Source organism: Diabrotica virgifera, chromosome 7, assembly GCF_917563875.1.
Source record: "Diabrotica virgifera virgifera chromosome 7, PGI_DIABVI_V3a".
NCBI lineage: Eukaryota > Metazoa > Arthropoda > Insecta > Coleoptera > Chrysomelidae > Diabrotica > Diabrotica virgifera.
Window position 1 is genome coordinate 219640916 of NC_065449.1, and position 17377 is coordinate 219658292.

The 17377-nt window shown below is 35.3% G+C and overlaps 1 protein-coding gene across 2 annotated transcripts in view; it reads right to left on the reverse strand.

Annotated features, from left to right (window-relative positions):
- Positions 1-719: 719 nt before the first annotated feature.
- Positions 720-17377, reverse strand: part of LOC114330950 (retinoid-inducible serine carboxypeptidase) — a 56495-nt gene continuing 39837 nt past the window's right edge. Inside the window, exons 6-8 of one of the 2 annotated variants that reach the window (XM_028280401.2) lie at positions 13988-14212; positions 5908-6068; positions 720-862 (exon numbers count right to left, since the gene is read on the reverse strand). In XM_028280401.2, the coding sequence (XP_028136202.2) occupies positions 794-862; positions 5908-6068; positions 13988-14212 (455 nt within the window). In that variant the 3' untranslated portion in view covers positions 720-793. The remainder of the gene's footprint in view (positions 863-5907; positions 6069-13987; positions 14213-17377) is intronic. The other variant, XM_050657158.1, reaches the window with a different exon arrangement.

Genomic DNA, 17377 nt, shown 5'->3' on the forward strand with positions numbered 1-17377 from the left:
TACCAGTAGGGAACTTGCACATTTTTTTTATTACATAATAATGTTCAGTTTTGTATAAAAATGAGATTTCCAAAATTTCACGCTTCAAAAACTAATAATAACTTAGAAGTACAAATTTAAAGTCTTCGGTATCTTAAAATAGGTCAAACGGCCCGTGACGTCACTCAGTTTAACTATATGGTTCCGTTTATGGTTATAATTAGGGATATTCTTCTTCTTCTTCTTTAGTTTATTGGCCTCCACCTATTTTGGTATACCTCGTCGCGAAATAAAGGAAAAATATTTATATTCTATTAACATTTATCGTATGTCATTATAATAATATATACCAGTTTGTTGACATTGGAGTTTGATATAGTTATTGAAGGAAAGGAAAGAAGGTTTACTACGGAAAATAAAACCATTTTGTAAAAGTACAGTTTTCTATGAATAGTTCAAATGATCAAAACACTTGTAACGTCAAATAAATGTATTTTCTACTGACGTTTATAACGTCTAATTTAAAATTCTGTTTACTTTGTTGGAAAAATGTAAATGTACAAACGAGTGACGTCACGACGCGTTTTAGGCCACCTGTTTTGATTTTAATTTTTAATCGCCTTTGGGGGCCAAACGAAAGACCTACAAAAAATTTTTTTTCGAATTTAAAAATTTATGCAAGTTCCCTATTGGTATTATCAATTTAATTTTTATTAAGGAAACTTTAAATCAAACATGTGTTACATATTAGCGTTTATTCAAAATACACAAAATATTATTAATTAGGATAATATTTTGTGATTTATAAAAAAATTTATACTTTGAAATTATCTGTTACGTCTCTTAAAATGAACTCCATAGCAGTAGGGTTGTCATGTGGAACCTGAAATTAAAAACAAAATAAATTATTATGCCTAAATTTGTAGTGTGGAAATAAGTAACAACTGTCAGTTACATTCTTCTTTTTCTAAGTGTCTGTATCCATGACGAATGTCAACAGAACAATTGATCTTGTCAACAGAAGCGCCGAAAATCTGTACATGGGTTGTTTTGAACCAGGTTATAAGTTTCTTTAACCAGGATGTTCTTCTTTACCTTGGAAGTAGCTTTACGTGTCCAAAGTGCCATAGTTTTCGAGATTTGATGGTAGTTAGTACCTCTCGATTCTTCATCATTCTTTTAAGTGCTTCCATATTTGTAACTAGGTCAGTTCACGGGATCTTAAGTATTAGGTATACGATACAGTCACATCTCCAGTGCTTCAATCTTTTACACAAACCTTCAAAAAAGTCCACGATTAAACACCATAAAAAAGGACCGCGAAGACGTAGCATCATAGTATTCGGACATTCAATAGAGAGGTTGTGGCTCTTAAAAAAGGCTCTCATTCTGGTAAAGATTCTTCTTCTTCTTTTTTTTAGACATGACTGTCTACTTTTCAATGTGCCTCCATTAAGTTGTTATTCCATCTTTTACGTGGTCTTCCCACTGATCGTCTTCATATTGGGGAACCGTTTCTCGCCGTCCTTACTACTCTATTTGTTGTCATTCGGCTTATGTGGTCGTTCCAGTCAATTCTTCTGTTTTTCACCCAGTTATTAATATTGATTATAGAGAGAAACTGTAATAATTACCGAGGTATCACCATATCAAGTATCTCTGGGAAGGTATTCACAAGAATAATAGAGACAAGAATAAAAACCCAAATAGAAACAACTATGGAAGACACACAGTGTGGATTCAGGAAGGATAGAAGGACGCAAGACCTAATATTTACACTAAGACAAGTAAGTGAGAGGGTAATCAAGAAGAATAGAGAGATACATATATGTGCTTCATTGACCTGGAAAAGGCGTTTGACAGAATCTGAAAAAAGGACGTATGGAAGACACTAAAAGAAAGAGGAGTCGACAGACACATAATAGAAGTAATAAAGGATTGTACAAAAATAATGCAAATACAGCAAGAATCAATAACGAGGAATCTAGAGAATTTACTACAAGTCAAGGCGTGCTGAGTCCACTGCTATTCTCAGTGGTACTGGATGAAGCGATTAAGAAAGCCAAGAGAAGAATGACAAAACTAACATTAGGATACTGGCAAATGAAACGGACTTAACTATTAGAGCTACTATTTGCAGACGACATGATATTGATAGCAGAAAACAGAGAAGACTTACAGAGCAATCTTGAAATCATAGAAGAAGAACTATCAAACATAAATATATGAAAATTAATACAGATAAAACAAAAATAATAATAATTTCAAATACGAGGAAGACACACGCAATAGAATTAGACGGGAAACAACTGGAGCAAGTGAAATATTTTAAATACCTAAGAGTAATAATCGAATCAAATAGTAAACAAGACATGGAAATAAACGAGAGAATGGGTCTATTGAATAAAAATAAGTATTTACTATTACTTACAAATCATCATCATTCTCTTTGCCTTATCCCTATGCGGGGTCGGCTTCCCTAATTGCATTTCTCCACACAATTCTATCTTGGGTCATATGCTATTACTTACAAATATTTAAGTATTTACTTAATAGTAATTGAACAAAGTCATTTCCTTAATGCTTTGTTCAATTACTATTAAGTCAATACTTCTTTTTACTCAATAGACCCAATAGGACGAACAGGAAGCTTATTTAACACTATGAAAACAACATTTTTGGGGAAAAAATATACCGGAGAAAGTAAAAACGGCAGTTCGTTAAATCAGTAGTTAGACCAACAACCATGTATAGCAGTGAAACATGGACATTGAAGGGGAGACAAAAATCCAGAGTCGATGTTATGGAAATAAGGTTCCTGAGGAAAATAGCAAACAGAAAGAGGACAGACAAATTACGAAACGAAACAATTAGACAGAACCTAAAACTAGAACCAATCAATGAAAAAATAGTGGAGGAACAACTTAGATGGTTCGGGCACGTGTGTATAATGTCGAACGAGAGGCTAACAAAACGAGTGTTCGAAACGAGAGTACAGGGGAAAAACAAAAGAGGAAGACCAAGAGTTATGTGGGTAGATGAAATCAGGAAAGAAGTCGAGAAGAAGGGATTGACATTGGAAAGTGCAAGAAACCTAACGCAAGATCGAAAAGCATGGAGACTACAATGCCAAACTCAACTCCACCAGCCTTACACCTAAAGGTAGAAAGGCTTAGGACTAAGTAAGTAAGTAAGTATTAATATTGTCCACCTTGCATCTCCGTGATATATCTGTACTTCTAGCTCTATCTCATAGTGTCTCACCATCGATTTTCCGATGTGTTTTCATCTCTACTGTTTCTAGCATTCTTTTTGTCCTTCCTGATCTTTCACTTCTGTTTCGAGCTTTCCGTAGCTAGATAGTGTGCTGCCTAGATATTTAAACCCCATCACTTGTTCTATTACCTGATCTTCTAGCTCTAATTTACACCTAAAGGTTGATCTAGCTTTTCCGATGCTCTCTATACTCTATATTTCCAGGTTGTTGATCCATTCTTCATTTATTATGGTGCTGAGGTAGTTTTAGTTCGTTACTCTTTGTACTGGAATTTGGTTGACGTATAGTTGACCTTTTTTTTTGCGTATTTCGGTATGTTTACCTTCAATTCTTAGATTTGCGGTATGATTCCAGTCTGGTCAGTTAAATAATATTCTCCTTGTTCGTTGAAGGATGGATCCAGGGCCGGCGATAACGGGCCTGCAAGGGATGCACTGCAGGCGGGCGCCCCTGTTTGGGGGGGGGGGGGGGGGCGCCAGAATGAGCTTTTATCTGCTTGTGTTATGCAAAATACTTAAATAGCAAAATTAATTTTTTAAATGTGGTTTAAATTCGTCATAATACCCTAATCTGTGTTTGTTTATTTTTGCATATCACACATGTAAAATATACAAAAATATGCAATGCCGCATAGAAATGAATGATTTCTAGTAAAATAAACAAGGTTCTGATACTGTTTTCTTGCCGCCTGTCTAATTTAAATATTATGTACCTATTAATAGGTACCAAGCTAAGTATTAATCCCATATAAAAACAAAAGCGCCGTCCACACTCTCGCCGAAGTCGATCGAGGTTCAACAAGGACGAGAGTGTAGACGGCCACCTTGTCTAACTTTGCCTAACTTCGTTCTACTTCCGAAATCTGTCGGTCTGGCGCGTCCGAGCCAAAGGTATCTTTGTCGGTATCGCACTGAATGTGTTCCTCGCGATGTAGAACGAGGGTGTAGAGAGGCACTTCGGATTTCGGTCAACTTTGGCGAAGTAACTTCGCCGAGAGTGTGGAGCCCGTTTAAAGTCCGCACTTCACTCTCGCCGAAGTCGATCTAGGTTCAACAAGTACGGGAGTGTAGACGGCCACCTTGTGTAACTTTGCCTGACTTCGTTCTACTTCCATTCTCTGTCGGTCTGGTCAAAGGGATCTGGCGGTATCGTATAGATCTTTGTCGGTATCGCACTTCGAACGAGTGTGTAGAGAGGGTACTTCGGACTTCGGTCAACTCTGGCGAAGTAACTTCGCCGAGAGTGTGGAGCCCGTTTAAAATAAACATTTTACAAAAAATCTAGTTTAGAGCTCTTTAGATTTGGTATTATTTCATGTCATTATAATACAGGATAGTTTGTCAGGTGTACTCTGCAGTTAAAAAATCTAGTGTTGTATTCAATTAATATAAAATTATATTTGTTAAGTACTCAGTACTATTATTAAATTACGGTTTCACATTACTGCAGAAGCATAATCTTGAGGCTTTAAAGTTATTATTCTCATTTAGTTAAAAACAACAGTGGATTCAAAACAATATCTGGGGTACAAATGGAAAAATTAAAGCTGAAAAAGAAGAAATGACAAAAAAAAACAATCTTAATTGTCTTAGCAAATTTCTTAAAAAAGTTAAAGTGACGTTGTTTTGTCAGATGATGGGCACAATAAAACTGTAACCGAACTTTATTTTCCGTAGATATTTGCGGATAGCGGGACACCGACTTTAGTCGGTGCCTCGTTGCCCGGAACACACATTTTTAGAACACAAGTCCAAAATGAAGCCATTAATGGGGTAAAAGCTCTTCTATCTACCCCTAAAATCAGGTGGTATAACCACATAAAGTAATACACAGGATGTGCCATTACCCAGGACATCCAAGAACCCAAGGTAACGTTCAGTACAAAGCCTCTTCATTCGTTATTTACTGCGATGGGGAGGGGTGGTGGTATAGCTTGAGGGTCAGATAGATACCACTCCAGGTTTTGGGCGGTCAGATAGGTACCACTCCAGGTTACGCAGTCTCACTTCACTGTTCCATTAGAACATACATAATCTCCCTGAGGCTGGGGTTGTATGAGTATCTGTGTGTATGTGTGTCGGGGGGGGGGGGGGGAGGGGGGCGCCAGTGCTAGTTTCGTAGGCGGGCACCTTATACCCTAGCGCCGGCAAGGATACCTCTATGGAAAGTGTCACTACATCTTTTGGGCGGTCCGCCGATTCGTGATTTATCTCTTGCTATTTTGGCTACACGTGTCTTCCCCATTCTGCTTATGTGGTTTATTCTATTCTATTTTTTTTTCTACTTAGTATTCATTCGTTTGTACACTGTACGTTACGCATATTTTCAGTAATTCCTATCAGTACATACTCTCATATCTGCCCTTTCTAGTAGTCTTTGTGTTGTGGCTGTTGTGGGGGTCTACAGCTAGGCTAGCGCCCTACTGATAGACTTTAAAACCAATCAGTTTATACAAACAGAATAGTCAAAACTGATAAGTAAAATTGCATGGAGTTACAAACGCCAAAAATGTATGGAGGCATAATGATATACATCTTGAATAGGGCGGAAATACGACTGGCATTGTTCTGGAGAAACCTGTCTTGAGGACAGAATTGTGAACAAAATCGCACACTATTCTTAAATTAATCAAAAATTACTTAAATACTTACCATATGACCTGCTAGGTTTACCCAGTAAAAGGCAAATTTGTTTGCTCTTTTATAAAAGCCTTGTTGAATATAGTCGACAGCGTTATATATTTCGATCCTTTCTGCATGTTCCCACTTATCTTTTCCTTTAAACGCAATATTTTCAACCCAATTATAAGTTGCTACAAGAAAAAATGAAATAATTTTACATCGAAAGTTACAATATTTCGGCCATGTAATGCGACATTCAGAGAGATATAACCTTCTACACCTCATAATACAGGGCTAGATCACCGGAAGAAGTGGTCCAGGCCGAAGAACAACACCCTGGCTCCGAAATCTCCGGGCGTGGTATCTAGAGATAACCGCTAATCTGTTTAGAGCTGTCGTAAACAAAGTTATTATTGCGAATATGATCGCCAACGTTCAATAATCCGACTGGGTACTGAAAAAAGAAGAAGAACAAGCAAACAAAATTATATAGGGATACTTTCGATAAATAAATTAGAAGACGCATTGAACTAGCAATGTTTTTGCTTCAAAACTTGAATTGAACTTCAAGCGCTTCAAAAAATAAAGGAAAAGCAGTCGGACTAGATGATATTCCTGGGTAAATATGGAGAGCATTGGGAGAAACAGTAATAAGTTGGCTAGCAAATCTATTTAAAAGAATTATGGAAGTTGGACAAATGCCAGACGAATGGAGAAGCAGTATATTAGTACCTGTCTACAAAAACAAGGGGGACATACAACAATGTACAAACTACAGGGCTATAAAACTACTTAGCCACACCATGAAACTATGGAAGAGAGTCATTGATAGACGGATACGTGAAGAAACCGAAATATCCGATAATCAATTTGGCTTTATGCAGGGCAGATCAACAACAGATGCAATTTTCATTGTAAGGCAACTGATGGAAAAATACAGGAATAAAGGGACCAACGCTCATATGGTATTCATTGATCTTGAGAAAGCATATGATAGAGTTCCTGGAGAGATTCTGGTGGGCACTCAACAAGAAATGAGTCCCTGGCGAATATGTAAAGATTGTGAGAGATATGTATAAGGGAGTAACGACTAGTGTTAGGACAGGTGTGGGAGAGACTGATAAATTTCAGGTGAAAGTGGGATTGCACCAAAGCTCGGTGCTTAGTCCTTATTTATTTTCATTAGTGTTGGATCAGATAACAGCGAAACTACAGGGTAGCATTCCATGGTGCCTAATGTATGCTGATAATGTAATGTTAATAGAAAATAGTGAAAGAGACTTAGAACAAAAACTGGAACAGTGGAGACAAGCTCTGGAGGAAAAATGTTTAAAACTTAGTAGGACAAAAACAGAGTATTTGGAATGTTGATTTAAAGATGGAGTTACTACAAATAAAATGGTATCTTTAGATGGTGAAATGATTGCGAAAATCAATAGTTTTAAGTACCTAGAATCGGTATTACAGAGTAATGGAGAAATAGATGGAGATGCATGCAGTAGAATTAGGGCTGGATGGATGAAGTGGAAAGAAGCGAGTGGTGTGTTGTGTGACAGAAAAATTCCAATGAAGCTGAAGGGTGAATTCTATAAAACAGCCATAAGACCGGCTATGATGTACGGAACTGAATGTTGGGCAGTGAAAAAGAAAGAGAAACAACGAATGCATGTGGCGGAAATGAGAATGCTTAGATGGACGAGTGGAGTGACAAAGAAGGATAAAATTAGAAATGAGTATAGGGAAAGTCTAGGTGTAGCACCAATTGATTCCAAAATGAGAGAGCATAGGTTAAGATGGTTTGGTCATGTTCAACGTCGAGGCGTTAACCACCCAATACGAAGAATACCTGAAGTGAAGATTCCTGGAAGGAGTAGGAGGGGAAGACCAAAGAAGACCTGGGGGAGACGATAAGGCAGGACATGTTGGTAAAGGAGATTAACATTGATACGAACCAAGATAGAATTATGTAGAGAAATGAAATTAGGGAAGCCGACCCCGCATAGGAATAAGGCAAAGAAAATGATGATGATTGAACTAGCAATGTCTGGTTTCATGAACATGCGTAAAACGCTCTATCAGTCACAATAAGTTTGAGAACACTAAAATGTTATGTGTTGTATCTATTACTATATTTATTATGTCTGTAAGACCTGCACATAAAACAGTATGACGTCAACAAACTGAATTCATTCGAAATGTGGATGTACCGCCGAATGCTAAAAATAAGCAGGACCAGCAGAACAACGAATGAAGAAGTACTGAAAATAATGAACACACGTCCGCATCTGGTCAATACAATCAAAATTAGAAAGACGTCATATCTAGGACACATAATGCGCCATAGAGAATTTCAGCAGCTCCAGGTAATATTAGAGGGCAAATTCTAATAGGCCTGGATTCCGCGTATCAAAAAAAGTTGATTAATAGCAAGCTGAAAATTTCTTAATAGCTCAACGGTGCCCAGTCGGACAAACTTGGATGTACGGGAACACTGGAACAGGGTAAGTTTTAATTGTGGACCGTGTAATCCTGACAAGTTTATGACTGTGAAAACTAGCAGTTTGTTTTTAAGTTTATTCAATGGCAAACTGTATATAGTATATGAAAAAATTATACCCGACAAACATGTTGGGTATTTCAATAAGTCCGACACGTAAAACATGTCAACGACAGGATTTATATTGGTGGTAAATAGCAGTCTGATTTTTGCATGACAGTTTAATGAAAGGGTAACAAATCAAATGAAACTTCTGTCCGACACAATACATGGGACGTTTTCGTAGTTTGGCATTCGAAACCTGTAACCTGTTCCATAATTAAAACTTCCCCTCTTTCAGGGTTCCCGTACATCAAATTTTGTCCGCCTAGACACCGTTAAGCTATTAACAAATTTTAAGCTTGCTATTAATAAACTGTTTTTGGTACACGGGATCCAGAGGCCTAGAAGGTAAAAGGGGCGTAGTAAAAAAGAAAAATCCTGGCTCGGAAACATCAGAGATTGGCCCCACACAAGAGGGAATGACTTAATTCGTCAAGCCCAGAACACAGAGAAATTTGCCATATTGATTGCCAACCTAAAAAAAAAGGCACTTAGGAAGGGGAGGTCCTGTAAGTAATGCTCATCAGAAAGAGATGACGTGGTGGAAAAAAATATTCGTGGCTCTGAATCCTTCCTCAATGAACTTATTTAGGACCAAATCAATGGTTACATGCCGCAAAAGATCGACAAAACTATCCAGCAAATTTTCATGGAGGCTATCAATGCTCACATCTGGGAATAGTACTCGAAGGAGAAGTCTAAGACGTATCAATATTATTAAAAAAAATGTTTGATGTAAAATACTAGAAGGAAATTTTATAAGATGTCACCGTCGGCTATCTATCTCCGGTCATATAGATAGTTGATAAATAAAAAAGAAGGATAAATATAAAACTATTACTAACAATCTTAAGTGTATTAAACACATCTATATAAAATCAATATAATACAGTCGGATTTGTGCGAAATTTGCAATACAATAAGTGACTTGGATCATATATTTTTTGCATGGGACAAATATGTGACAAAAAGGAATTTGTTGAATATGCATCTATTGCAAGAAAACGTTAATCCCATATAATCCCATATAATCTGATGAACTTACTAGCTTTGAGCAAACCGTTAATATTTAAAATTCTTCTAAAAATTATGTTAAGTCGTGTAAATTGAAACTTTAGATTATAAAATTAGTCGTGTAAATTAATAATACCCACAAGGAACAAGTTTTCCTGTAGTTGGCTGTATACCATGTAATACAAAAAAAAACAGTAAAATCCTTTATAAAAGGTATATATTTAAAATCCCTAAAAAGGGCTACATCACAATCATATAACTAGTTTTCGACTGGTTTACCAGTCATCATCAGTGCTTACGTGAAGTTTACATGCTGACCACCAAATAATTTAAACAAAATATGAGGGTCAAAGTCCTGTATAAGTAATCCGTCAAGGAAACATGGGTTGAAAATGTTAACTTAAGCGGTTGAAAATGCTAACAAACATCCATGCTTAAGTTAGCATTTTCAACCGATGTTTCCTTGACGGATTACTTATATATGGCTTTAACCCTCATTTTTTTGTTAAATTATATCTTGGTGGTTAGCATGTAAACTTCACGTAAGCACTGATGATGATTGGTCAACCAATCGAAAACTAGTTCTGTGATGTAGCCCTTTTTAGGGATTTTAAATATATACCTTTTATAAAGGATTTTACTGTTTTTTTTAGTAATACCCCGTATTATTCCTACTTAGTATGTGGAATGAAAACTCGCCAACCCGCCTGAAAAGCGTGGCGTTTTAATGTCAAAAAACCCTCTTTAAAGAAAAACATGTCGAATCACAAAACAAACGGAATATTACCCCAGGTGGGTAGAGATAACAACTCACAGTCCCACACCGACAAACCGGTCCGCCTCAAGGATTCTGGGGGAGGCAAACATTCGACTAAACTAAACGTAGGTACATATAACATCAGATCCATGAATGAAGACACTAAACTCCACGAATTAGAAGAAGAACTAACTCATATACAATGGGATGTCATCGGTCTGTCAGAGATAAGAAGAAAAGGAGAACAAAAAATACTATTAAACTCGGGAAACATGATGTACTACAAAGGTAATGAAGATAACACCAACAACGGAGTTGGTTTTATAATAAACAAGAGAATCGTTAGATACATACAGTCCACCAAGGGTATATCAGACAGAGTAGCCTACATTATGCTTAAATTAAAAAGAACGTCGTTGAAAATTATACAGGTATACGCACCAACAAGCACATATAAAGATGAAGATATTGAAAACTTCTACGAAGAAATAACACTCGCTGTGGAAGAAAAGAAAACTAAATTGACGCTAATAATTGGAGACTTCATTGCCAAATTAGGGGTAAGAATAGACGAAGACGAACACAGAATAGGACAATATGGATACGGCGAAAGAAATAATAGAGGACATACATTAATGAACTACTTGGAGGAAAGACAACTTTTTGCTATGAACTCGTTTTTTAACAAAAAACCGCAAAGAAAATGGACATGGATAAGTCCCAACGGCAATACTAAAAACGAAATAGATTACATCCTTACAACAGAAAAAGCCACCATCAAAGATGTTACAGTGCTGAATCGTTTCTCAACCGGTAGTGATCATAGACTTGTCAGAGCCAAACTCAGCATTAATAGCCAATTCGAAACAAAAAAGAAAATGGAAAATAGATCGAAACTAGATATGGGAAAACTTAAGAAAGCAAAAGAGGAATATAAACAAAAAATAAGGGAAAGTATACCGGCCACTAGAGATTTGGAAAACAAAAATATCGATGAAATAAATCAGCTATTAACCGATACATTAGCAAAGGCGGGAAAAGAGGTAGCACAAACAAGAATAAAAAAGGAAAACTATATATCCCAGGAAACAAAAAACCTCATGAGCAAAATAAAAACATTAATAGAACAAGATAAGAGAAGCACTCACAGTAGATTACAAAGAGGTAAACAAAGCTATCAGAAGGAACATCAAGGAAAGTCAAAGGAGAGTACAGGAAGAAAAAATAGAAAAAACCATTGAACAAAATAAAAATATGAAGTGCTTAAAACCACAGCTTGGAAGCATAAAGATTAATAGTATAAAGAACAGAGAAGGCATAGAGACCAATAATATAGAAGAAATTATACAAATAATACAAGAATATTATAAAAACCTCTACAATACAAAACAGAAACCAACACAAGAAATCCTTAAGCAATTACAAATAAAAATAAAAAATGTCAATTCCGACTTACAACCAGAAATCAGTAAGAATGACATAAAAAGAGCACTCAAGGAGATGAAGAATAATAAATCGCCAGGAAAAGACGGGATAACTGTAGATATGCTAAAAAATGGTGGGAAAACAACTAGAGAAGTTTTGTACACACTTATGAATAAAATATTAATGACAAAACAAATACCCAACACTTGGAACGAAGCAGTAACATTGTTACTATTTAAGAAAGGAGATAAAAAGGATCTAAAGAATTACAGACCCATAACTTTACTAAATGTGATGTACAAACTATTAACCAAGATATTAACAAACAGATTAACAACTAAATTAGATGGATACCAGGCAAGAGAACAAGCCGGATTTAGAAAAAGCTTCAGTACAAGTGACCACATTTTAACGATGAAGATATTAATCGAAAAAGCTAACGAATATCATATCCCGCTATACATGGCATTTATTGACTTCGAAAAAGCATTTGATAGTGTGGAACACTGGGCAGTAAAGAATTCCCTACAAAACAGCAGAATAGACTACAGATATACCGACTTAATTACAAATATATATGATAAGGCAACCACAACTATCAAGCTAATGAAACAAACGGAGCCTATTAAAATAAACCGAGGAGTAAGACAAGGAGATACCATCTCGCCCAAGCTATTCAACCAAGCGCTAGAAGATGTGTTCAAACAACTGCACTGGGATGGTTTGGGTATAAACATAAACGGGCAATATCTGAATCACTTACGATATGCTGATGATATTGTATTAATAGCAGAAAGAAGTGAAGAATTACAAAGAATGATCGAAGAACTAGATAGAGAATCGACAAAAATAGGACTGAAGATGAATTACAGTAAAACAAAAACCATGACCAATCAACAAGAAGAACTAGTAATTACAGTGGCACAAACAAGAATAGAACAAGTAAAAGGATATATATATCTAGGACAAATAACTAGATTAAATAAAGAAAATCAGACCGAAGAAATAAAGAGAAGAATAAGGTTGGCCTGGGCATCATTCGGAAAACTGTCTTATATTCTAAAGAACAGAAAATACCCGCAATACCTAAAAACAAAAGTCTTCAATCAATGTATACTCCCTGTTTTAATATATGGCTCTCAGACATGGACGTTAACAAAAGAGAATATGGAAAAAATAGCAAAGACACAAAGAGCCATGGAAACACAAATGCTGAACATTAAATTATCAGACAGGAAAAGAAACGAATGGATCCGTAACAAAACAAAAGTGAAAGACGTCTCTACCCAAGTAGCAAAGCTTAAATGGAAGTTCGCCGGACACACCCTACGGCAGAAGGATGACAGATGGACTAAGATGGTAATACATTGGAGACCATGGAACCACAACCGAAAAAGGGGAAGGCCACAGATGCGATGGTCAGATGACCTGAAGAAACACACTGGGTCAAAATGGATGCAAATTGCCCAAGATAAAGAGGCATGGAAGAAGGAAGAGGAGGCCTATATCCAAGGATGGATGTTTAGGGCTGATTAGATAGATAGTATGTGGTTAGTCACCCTGCACGATCTGGGATCTGGGTGCGAAAACTTTTTTTCCCTTACCTACCCTGGATTGTTTTTGTAATGGATTCGGATATGGATTCGTAATGGTCTTGGTGTATGGTGAGGCGTCGATTTCAAGAAGTGTTGCTGGCTAAATGGGCGCAGTTCCCAAAGGCCATATAAGAAAAAAGAAGTGTATGCTTTTTCTTTTGAGTATTTTTCAGTGCGTCACAATTTTTCGATTTCTTTCAGTTTTTCGATTTCTTTCTAACGCATTAAATTATATATGACAGAAAAAAAGGTACGTCGGTGATTACTTTGGTAATTATTCTAGTTCGGTGATTATTCTAGTTGTCGATAGATGGCGCTATAATAGAAACAAATTTATTTACTAATTATATAATATATCTACGATAAAATCTGTATAATTTATAAAACTATGCAAATCAAAGAAAATACCATTTTATAAATGCAATAAAGACAATTGATTTGTTTTTATGCCCAATTGCAAATAAATTTTGACAACTGTCAGATTTAACTAAAATGTCATGTTAGAATAACTGTTATATTATCACGGACTTACCTTTTTTTCTATCATTTGTGACGCATTGAAAAATGCTCATGAAAAGAACCATATTAAGAACATAATACTAATATATACCTCTTGAAGAGGGGCACAAGATCAAAATAAATGAAAAAAAATACGAAGGCGATCTATATTCGGCAGTGGACAAAATAGTCCGACAGTGGAAAATAGTGATTAGTACATACCAGGTGTATCCACAATTAAATCCAATTGTCCGTTGTACACAGCTACAATTAAATCTGTAGTATTAAGAAGTTCTTCAACTATATGCGTCACAGGTCTCATAAAGTCGTTTCCTAAAGAGTCAAACACTTCAGATCTTTGGTCAACCCACTCTTTGGTAATATTTAACGCAGGAGCAACTTTAGAATTCATAATGGTGGCTAGGTCGTCTGTAACACTAGGTGCACCTAAAATATTTTAAAATTATATTTTTACTCTAATGTATGTATTGTTGTGATCTTTCTTATTCATATGTGATGATATTCTTATATGTAATTTAATTTAATTAATGCATTAATGATAATCTAATTAATCAACTAGATCACATATCAATATGTTTTCAATCTCAGGGCGAATTATAAAATTACTTACTTACTTTCGTGACTTCTAAGTATTTCTCAGTGGTTCCTAATCGGGATAGGAAAAAATAAAATAATACACACATATGGATTACAATTATAAATCAAAATTTTGTTTATTTTATATAAATGGCAATTACTGCTTAATATTTGTTAGATCTTATATTTATTTAATACAAACATTTAAAAATGGGAATCTTATTTCCTTTTGGTTTCCAATTTAAAACTTTTATTAATAATGAAACTATTAGGATTTATTAGCAACAAATTGATTTAAGTTTGATGAAAATCTTCTGATATTAGCGATTATGTTCTTCAATTTTTAATGTGGTATTTAATACAAAAACCCATACATTCATGTCTTGACAAATGAGACTGACCTTGACAAATGAGACTGACCTTTATCTGGTGAACTGCGAATGTCCTCACACAAAACCCGTTTCCTCCTACCCTTGGTTGCGATGAAAAACTCGTCCTGGCCTCCAGTAATGTTCTCCTTTGAAAACAACCTCGTACAGCTCTACGTTCCTGCTTTTCTCGTGATGCAGTGTTCTACCTTTTTCGAACCACTTCAATCAGCTACCGGGACACTCTTTGCTCAAGGAGATTCGTTTCTCTCGACTCGGCCTACCTCTCGTTCCGATGGGTACTCACATTCACGGAACTATACCGGCGTTTTCACTCTTCGTACACTACCGTCCACCACTGGACTTCACCTCTCTACCGCTTAAAACATTCTGCTCTCTCATCCCCATTCAATCCCCTACTTTCTCAATATCCCTTCCAGATTCAAAAATCAACATTCCACTACAAATTTTAATTCGCCGTATTCCTCAATACCAACTTTTAATCTTTCTAAATATGTTTAATGGATTTCAAGAAAAAATAATCATTTCCCAATTTAAACTTACTTTCTACTTTTTACAAAACTTAATGACCTATTATCTATTTCACTGAGTCTTATTTAGCGTAGGCTAATGATCGTATCTTCCGCGAAACACTATAATGGTCCGCGTCACTCAACTTGTTTATCTTAGGCGCATTGTTACCGAGTTTCGTACACTTCTTCGAATCACTTTCTTAAAAACTAAATATAATAATTTGTTGTATACAGGTTGTTCTAAATTTACATGCCCGTGGCTGAGAAAATTGAAGATCTTTTACATTAATTTGAATTTTGCTTATAATTATAAATTTTAATTCTCCTATCAAATAGGAATATAACAAATCCCCGCCTTGTATTCGATAAAATTTATCTGCATTTTTAAATAAATTTTCTCGAGGCAAAACCAACTCTCTGTATATTTCCTTACTTTAATCTCTTGTCGATACTTGTATGGAATCGGGTAAGTCTTTGATCGAAAATTTCCCAAGTTTTTCACCTCAAATGAATGTTCGTACTTTTTCGCCACTCTGTTTTCCGCATTGCTCAAATTTTCGTAGTTTCTTAACATCAACCGCAATTCTTTTTCTTTCCCTTCTCCACATATCAATTTTCTGTCTTTTTCCTCAGATTCTTCACATATGTTTACCGTGCATTCTGCATCCTCGTTTGCATATATCTCCTCTTCAAATACCACTGTTTCAATCATATTCTTTTCACTTTCATTTGTTAGCTTTATTTCTTCTTCTCCTGAGCTCGTCTCTTCTTTTGAGGAATCCCAGGTTTCTTTTGCTTTTGATACTTTCAATTTTTCTTCTTCTGGGCTCAACTCTTCTTTTGAGGAGCCACAGGTTTCTTTTGCTTTTGATACTCTCAATTTTTCTTCTTCTGGGCTCAACTCTTCTTTTGAGGAGCCACAGGTTTCATTTTCTTTTATCTTTTTCTGACTTTTTCTCCTTTTTCTTCTTTGTCCTTGCTTCGTTGCCAAATTCATTTCCATTGTTTGTTCTTTTCCTGATTCGTCCGTATTTTGTTTCTCATGTTCCTTGTCCTGTTCTTCTTCTATGGCTTGTTTTGTTTCCTTCTGATTTTCTTGCATTATTCTTTTTGTTTCATCCATTTTTTGATCCAATTTTTGTTGTGTTTCATCCATTTTTTGTTGTGTTTCATCCATTTTTTGTTGTGTTTCATCCATTTTCTTTGATGTTTCTTCCTGATTTTTATCCATTGCTTGTCTTGTTTCCTCCTGATTTTTATCCAGTTTTTGTAGTGATTCATCCATTTTATCCAGTTTTTGTGACAGGAGTTGCATAAGTTGTAATATCTTTTCTAATTCTGACAATTCTTTTTTTCCTGTTTCCATGATTGTTGTGTTTAAAATATCTTCTTTGTCTGAATTTTCCTCTTGATCTGAATGTTCTTTTTGTTTTTTTGTTGTCTTTGCTTTGGCTTCCTGTCACAGACATTTGTTTTCAAGAAGTACTATCCCCGCCAAATGTGAAATTTTAATAGTATGTTACCCAAAACGACTTTTTCTCCCCCAAATATTATAAATTTTCAATAAATATATCAAATGTAAATATCGTAAAAATAAAGTATTAAATCAGTTATGTAAAATTTGTACCTAAAGAAATCTAAATTTTTATGTTATCAACTGTAAGTATCTCACTTTTTACCACAGGCATATAAATTTCCAACCACCGGCTTTTCTCTTTCTATCCTTCAAATTTGCCACTAGAAATACTTTTCAATGCTTTCCACGTTGGACGACATTTGTTGTGATCTTTTTTATTCATATGTGATGATATTCTTATATGTAATTTAATTTAATTAATGCATTAATGATAATCTAATTAATCAACCAGATCACATATCAATATGTTTTCAATCTCAGGGCGAATCATAAAATTACTTACTTACTTTCGTGACTTCTAAGTATTTCTCAGTGGTTCCTAATCGGGATAGGAAAAAATAAAATAATACACACATATGGATTACAATTATAAATCAAAATTTTGTTTATTTTATATAAATGGCAATTACTGCTTAATATTTGTTAGATCTTATATTTATTTAATACAAACATTTAAAAATGGGAATCTTATTTCCTT